Source organism: Notolepis coatsorum (assembly GCF_963971535.1).
Source record: "Notolepis coatsorum genome assembly, chromosome: 18".
NCBI lineage: Eukaryota > Metazoa > Chordata > Actinopteri > Aulopiformes > Paralepididae > Notolepis > Notolepis coatsorum.
Window position 1 is genome coordinate 83,311,085 of NC_140182.1, and position 6,618 is coordinate 83,317,702.

Here is a 6,618-nt window from a genome sequence, read left to right on the forward strand (position 1 = left end):
ATCGTTGCTATTTATCCTAAATGTAAACATACTTGCATTGTTGCTGCTGTTTGTTCTAAATGTAAACACTCACATCTTTGCTGCCGTTTGTTCTAAATGTAAACATACTCACATCGTTGCTGCTGTTTGTTCGGTGAGAGCCATTTTGAGTCGATTCCAACAGCGTCAGAATCTACAAGACATGAACATATGTTGTCAGTTACATAGATACACACAAATACTTGCAGGTGACATTTAAAAAAGGAAAATAAATTCTAGAATTTGCATGATTTTGCATAATCTTAACAGTTCAATCACACTTTTTTTTTTTTAACTTTGACCAGACAGCTGGTTCTTTTTAGCGTTTATCGCTTTTTCTGGTCAAGCATGAACGACAGAAACAGGAATGGGATATAGATCAGGGGGAAGACACTCTGAGAAAATACGGCGAGTCCGGGAGTCGAACTCGTGTACCCCAGATCCGTGACGCGCACGGTTGTCCCCGACGCCGAAATAGCGCCGAGATACGCGGTGAGCTACTGGAGCTCAGTTCAATCACACTTTAAGAACATGAACACTTCCAATGTTGGAATGCCAAGAAGAGACTCATGTGATAAAAAAGAAATGTATCCACTTTTTCTCCTTATTTTTTCTCCCATCCCAATTTCGTGTATCCAATTCTGCCCTCCCCTGTCTTGAACGTTGCTCGACTATGCCCCCCACTGGTCGGTTGTAGAGAGGATAGAAGCCTTGCATCACGTGTTCCCTCCGGCACACGAGGAGGCAGCCTGTCACATCTTTTCGCCTGCCAGCGCGGACTCTCATTGGCGAAGTGTAACGCATGGGAGGCTCACACTACCCCCACCATTTCCTGTCTCTGCTGTGCAGGCGTCTCCCAACCGACTTGTAGGGGTCGCTGTCCACAACGTCCAATCCCCACCCATCGACTTCCACCCGCTGACTCTGCCAAATGAGCCAGTACGACGGCCAGCCCAAGCCGAAGGCAATGCTGAGACTGGGATTCGATACCGGAGTCTCTTGCATTGGTGACGAGCACAATCTTCGCTACGCGACCCAGCCGCGCCTCATGTGATAACATTAAGAGTTTTCTTGTACTACTTCATATGATGATGATTAAATGGACCCACAGAATGTTTGTGCTTTTACATCTCATTGTACTTTATTTCAGAGTAAAACAGATCTGAATCAGAATATGCACCATGGGTATTACCAGTAATATTGACCTCCTGTTCGTTGTTTAATTCAATTAAAACCTTTATTTCAAGTCTGGAAGAATCATTGAGTTTGCCCTCATTTACAATTATGTTGAGATACAAAGACAAAATTTAAATAAATAACACGACAAAACACAAGTAGAAAATAAATGAATGAATAACAATAATAATAATAATCAGTTAAAACAATTACATACTGAAAGGTATTGATCCTTAGGGTGTGTCATTTGAGCGGGTTTAGAGAAGGTCCACAATTCCAATCCAGCATGGTTGTGGACAGTGGAACAGCTCTACAAAAGGGTAAGGACTGTCAGTTGACCTATCTCAAACCCGCCCTCATTTCTTGATGCTCAAGTCAAGTCAAGTCAAGAGTTTTATTTGTCACGGCATACGAGTATACAATGAAATGCGGGTGGTCTTGCCCGCAACGATGTGCAATACAGTGGGTACAACATAATAGAATCCAATAATTTTTTTTTTTTGCAGTAACAGGTAACATGGTGTGACATCAAAATCGGTATCTGTACATAGTTATTTACAGAGCATATAGGACATGCTAGGTAGCTTTGGTAGTGCAATACACTGTTACTGTTGCTAATACTGATTTAAAGTGGCCTTTCCTTTTGGCAATAAGTGTGAGTGTGTGCTCCAATCACAACGAAAGGTTATCCTATAACCTAGTTATATGAATACTGGCAGAGCGTCTCGCTCTTGCCATTATGAGATAACTCTCATCTCCTAGCACCTACTGTGCTCATGAACAAACAATTTGCACTCATGCACGTGACCAGGCCACGCCCCCGCGTCCTGCTATAAGACGCCGGACATGGTCACACTCTTCCTGGGAAAAAAAGTTTCCAACATTGAAAACCCAACCAAGGGACCTCAGGGCACTAAGAGCGAGACGCTCTGCCAGTATTCATATAACTAGGTTATAGGATAACCTTTCGTTATATATCATACTGGTCATCGCGTCTCGCTCTTGCCATTATGAGATATGGGACAGAGTGGACGCGTGACACGACGAGTGTACCCCCTGAGGGCCCGTAAGCCCCATTACCAAGGAGGAGGGGAGTCCCGTCCACCCGCCCGTCCTAATGAAAGGGGGGAGGCAGTCAACTCCACCAAAGTGCGAAAAAGGGGGAACCAGAGACCCCTGAAAAACACACAGCACAGGCGAGACCACGTGTGACACATCACCCCGTGGCACACACCTACACACCCCTGCTAGCCCACCAAAGGCGGGACGCAGGAGAGGTCCCAGCCCTCAGAACCGCCTGGGAGACAGAACCCCCAGTCATGTCCACGAGGGAAAACTTAACGAAGGGACCCGGGAAGGACCAGGAGGCCGCAGCACAGATGTCCTCCACCGAGGCCCCCCCTAACAGGGCAGCAGCCCGAGGGGGGACCTGTCCAGCCAACGTGCAAGCAAAAGGCAACGCCCCCGCACAACCAATGTGACAGGTGCTGCTTGGACAGCGCCTCACCCGCGCAAGGGCCACCGTAACAAACAAACAGTTGAACGGAAGCCCTGAGAGCCCGAGTCCTGAGGTAAACCCCCAGTGCACGGACAGGACAGGACAGGTGAAGGCCCGCCTCCAACTCACTAGCGTGAGGAGGCGGACGAACGCCTGAACCACAATATCCCTGGAGCAAAAAGAGCTCCGGATATTCTTTGGCACAAAGACTGGATTAGGCCTCAGAGTCGCACCGCTATCGGCCGAATAGACAGGCACTCAGGCCGCACCGAGTGAGCACACAGCTCACCCACGCGTTTAGTGGAGGTGATGGCCAAAAATAACGCGGTCTTCAAGACAGCAGATCCAATGGCGCCTGCTCAAGAGGCTCAAACGGGGCCTCCGACAACCGGCCCAGGACCAGTTGGAGGTCCCACTCGGAGACAAAGAACGTTCCACAGGCTTGAGACGCAGAGCGCCAAGCAGGAATGTTCCACGAGAGGGTGGCTGAACAATGTTCCGCCCCCACACTCGACCATACACCACTCCCCAGCATAAGCCACGGCAGAGGACGGAGCGCGCGCGTACCGGATAGCGTTAACCACAGAATAGTCAAGCCGCATCCCCACCAGATTCACACTGTCAGCAGCCAAGCCTAGAGGCTGCCCCAGAACAGGAGGCAGAACAGAGTTCCGCGTGCCTGAGAGTGGGCCCGCGGTGACCACGGAACAGGCCACGGCGGGGCCACCAAGAGCTGAATCAGGGCCGGGGACCACACAGCTGAGCCCCGGCCCGGCACGACCAGGACCAAGTCCCGCGCTCCCGACGTACCCGCCCCAACAGCTGAGCTATCAGGTGTAAGGGGGGGAAAGCGTACAGAATCCCGGACGGCCACGGAATCGGTCCCAGACCTGCCCGACTATGTCTGGACGTAGTCCCCACTAGTCAGGGTGAGGACCGCCCCGTGACATCACACCTAGGGATTTTATCGATACTACTACTCTTATCGATACTGCTTAACGGTTCGGTACTTTATCGATACTCTTATCGGTTCTTTTAGATTATTATTATTTAATAAAAAAATGTATACATTTATTATTTGAATGGCTTAAGGCTATATCTGTACTTGATGTTTGTTTGTTGCATATTTGAAATAAACTTCCATCAAATCAAATCAAACCCCCCTCTTAAAAACAAAAACCTGTGTTTAACCTAGCCATCTATAAAACATCATGCTAAAACTGTGAAACAAATGTCCTCCTCCCCTAAAGAAAGAAATACATAGCAAACATGACTCAGTTATCCAATAGTGCTGCTGCTTTCTATTTTGTTAAAATCTTTTAGTTAATAAGACTAAAAGACTCGCGTTTCCATTTCAACAACAGATTGCTGCTAATTAAACACTTCATGTAAACGGAGTAACGTTAACGTTATGTCGAGTTCATACGTGTAGTGTAGTATGAACTCGACATACCGTTAACGTTACTCCGTTTCAAGTGTTGCTGCCACCGTTGCATCGCAGATGGATGGTACACTGTTAGCTCCGTAGCTAATCCGCTCCGTTGTGTCGCAGATGGATGGTGAATGAATTAATTAATGAGAACTTTATTAACAGATTGCAGAATGGGTACAATACAGTACGGCTCAATGTACACAATTGTTAAGGGGATGCAGACCAGAGAAAGACGTTTGTCTTGTTTACATCAGGGTCCCCCATTTTCAATTCATAGTGGTACATTCTGTTAGCCCCGTAGCTAATCCGCTCCTACACTACCGATAGCAGTACCGATAACGTCAGAGTAGGGGTGGACGGTATGGTCTAAAATTTATATCACGGTATAATTTGAAGCATAGCATATAACGGTATATATCACGGTATCATCGTTTTTGATAAAAAAAAAATTATTTTATATTTATTTTAATTTTTTTATAAAATATATATATTATATAATTAGACTTGTACTTGTATTATCTGCGAGACATCGCCACCACGCAACAAGCTCCACTGTCTGTGTGTACTCTAGTAGCCTCCAGCTACGGCCAGGATTCTCCGGAGCTGCACCTGGACCTATACTCGAGTAGCCTCGAGCAGAGCTACGGCCAGGATTCTCCGGCGCTGCACCTGGACCCTATTGTATTGGTATAACGTTAGCAAGCCCTCAGCTCGAATACGCATCGAATCAGTGTTATAAGACATTGATATCAGGAGCTATCTGTAGCTACTGCTAGCCGGATATATAACGTTAATACAACGCCTCAGTGAATTATTTAGTTCAATGGGACATTTCGTTTTGAACGGTGAACTAACTTGCGTTAACGTGAGCTAACAGGTAGCACACACGTCTCTACTAGACTTTGTGGAGCGTTTGTTGATGTCAGGAGCTATCGGTAGCTGGCCGACTAGATACCGTTCGGTTAGACAATGCCTCATCATGTATTAAACTAAAAGTGAATAGTTGACTGGGTCATTTTGTAACGGTAGCTAAGCTAACGTTAGCTCAGGGAGACGCCGCCGTCCTCCCGTGTGCCGTGTCCCGTCCCACTAGACTACTAGACCCGTGTTTACATGCGTGCGGTAGGGGCTGGCACGACCACTGCGCGAAGCCTCCTAAATAACTTTTTCCAGTTCGCACATATCTATTATCTATGACTAATTCTATTTATTTTTAGGGGCAAATGCGAGTGAAATAGTCGCGCTGTGGTTACATGACGTCATTGCTATTTTAGAGCTGCACTACCGGTTACACGGTATAGTCAAAATCCATACCGTAGAGCAAATTCATACCGTTTATACCGTATACCGTTTATACCGTCCACCCCTACGTCAGAGCTTATCAATACTCAGTTTTTTTCTAATTTAGTACCGGTTCCCGTTTAGAACCGGTTTTCGGGGGGCATCCCTAATCACACCTGCACCCACATTCACCCTGCCGGGGATGTGGAGAGCCCTCAGGCAGAGCAGATGGAGAACGCCCATAGCCAGAGCCTGACCGCCGCCCGGTGCAGACGGGGGGAGCGCACTCCTCCCTGTCTGACAATATACGACGCTGACGTTGTGTTGTCCGTCCTGACCACAACATGCGTGCCCACCACAAGGTGGTCGAGCCGGTTGAGGACCAGAAGGACTGCCTTCAATCCCAACACATTGAATGTAGCGCAGACCGGGCAGCATGGCAGCTGCCCCCTACTGCGTTGGCCCGACACGTTCCCCCCCCATCCCATGAGGGAGGTGTCGGTGAAGACTGTGACGTGTGACAGCCTGCTGCCCAAGGGGACCCCGCAGGTGAGGGCACCAGACCCTCCCCAGAAGACGAGGTCCTCCAGTACTGACATGGGAACCTTCAGCCGCTTCCATATAAATCACTGGGTCCATTTTCATACTGGAAAAAAACCACCTCTGCATCCTCCTCATGAAGAGGAGGTCAAGAGGGACCCCAGCAGCAGGACGGAACCTCCCGAGCGCGCCGAGAACCCAACCACTCGCCGCCACTCCGAGAGGGATGCCCATATAGACCTTGAGCTTAGAAAAAGCCCAAGTACTCCACCCATTGACTGGGAAGAGGAGAACTCTACTTCCAGTCTACAGCAAAACCCAGGCTGGTGAGACACCACCTGCCTGGTATGAGACCTGGCGATCTACCCTGACCGGCCAAGGACCAGAACGTCGTCCAGGGAAGAATTCGTAACCCCCGACGACGCAGAGGCCCCAGCGCGGTCTTCACGCACTTGGTGAAGATGCAGGGAGCCAGAGAGTAGCCGAACGGCAGCCTCCGGTACCCGTACGCTAAGCCCTGCAAAGGAAGCGTACACTGTAAACCCGCATGTTCAAAATAATCAATTAGTTTGAGTAGGGTATACTCAATATTCTATGAAAGTTCTACTAACTTGAATGTCTTGAGTTCGTGTGACGTGTTCTTATGTTTTGAGTAAATAAAACTCATAGTTTT

General features: G+C 48.3%; 1 protein-coding gene across 1 annotated transcript in view; it reads right to left on the reverse strand.

Annotated features, from left to right (window-relative positions):
• Positions 1-6,618, reverse strand: part of ankrd27 (ankyrin repeat domain 27 (VPS9 domain)) — a 126,275-nt gene that overhangs the window by 46,165 nt on the left and 73,492 nt on the right. Inside the window, exon 18 of the mRNA XM_084334734.1 lies at positions 113-172. Within this exon, the coding sequence (XP_084190860.1) occupies positions 113-172 (60 nt within the window). The remainder of the gene's footprint in view (positions 1-112; positions 173-6,618) is intronic.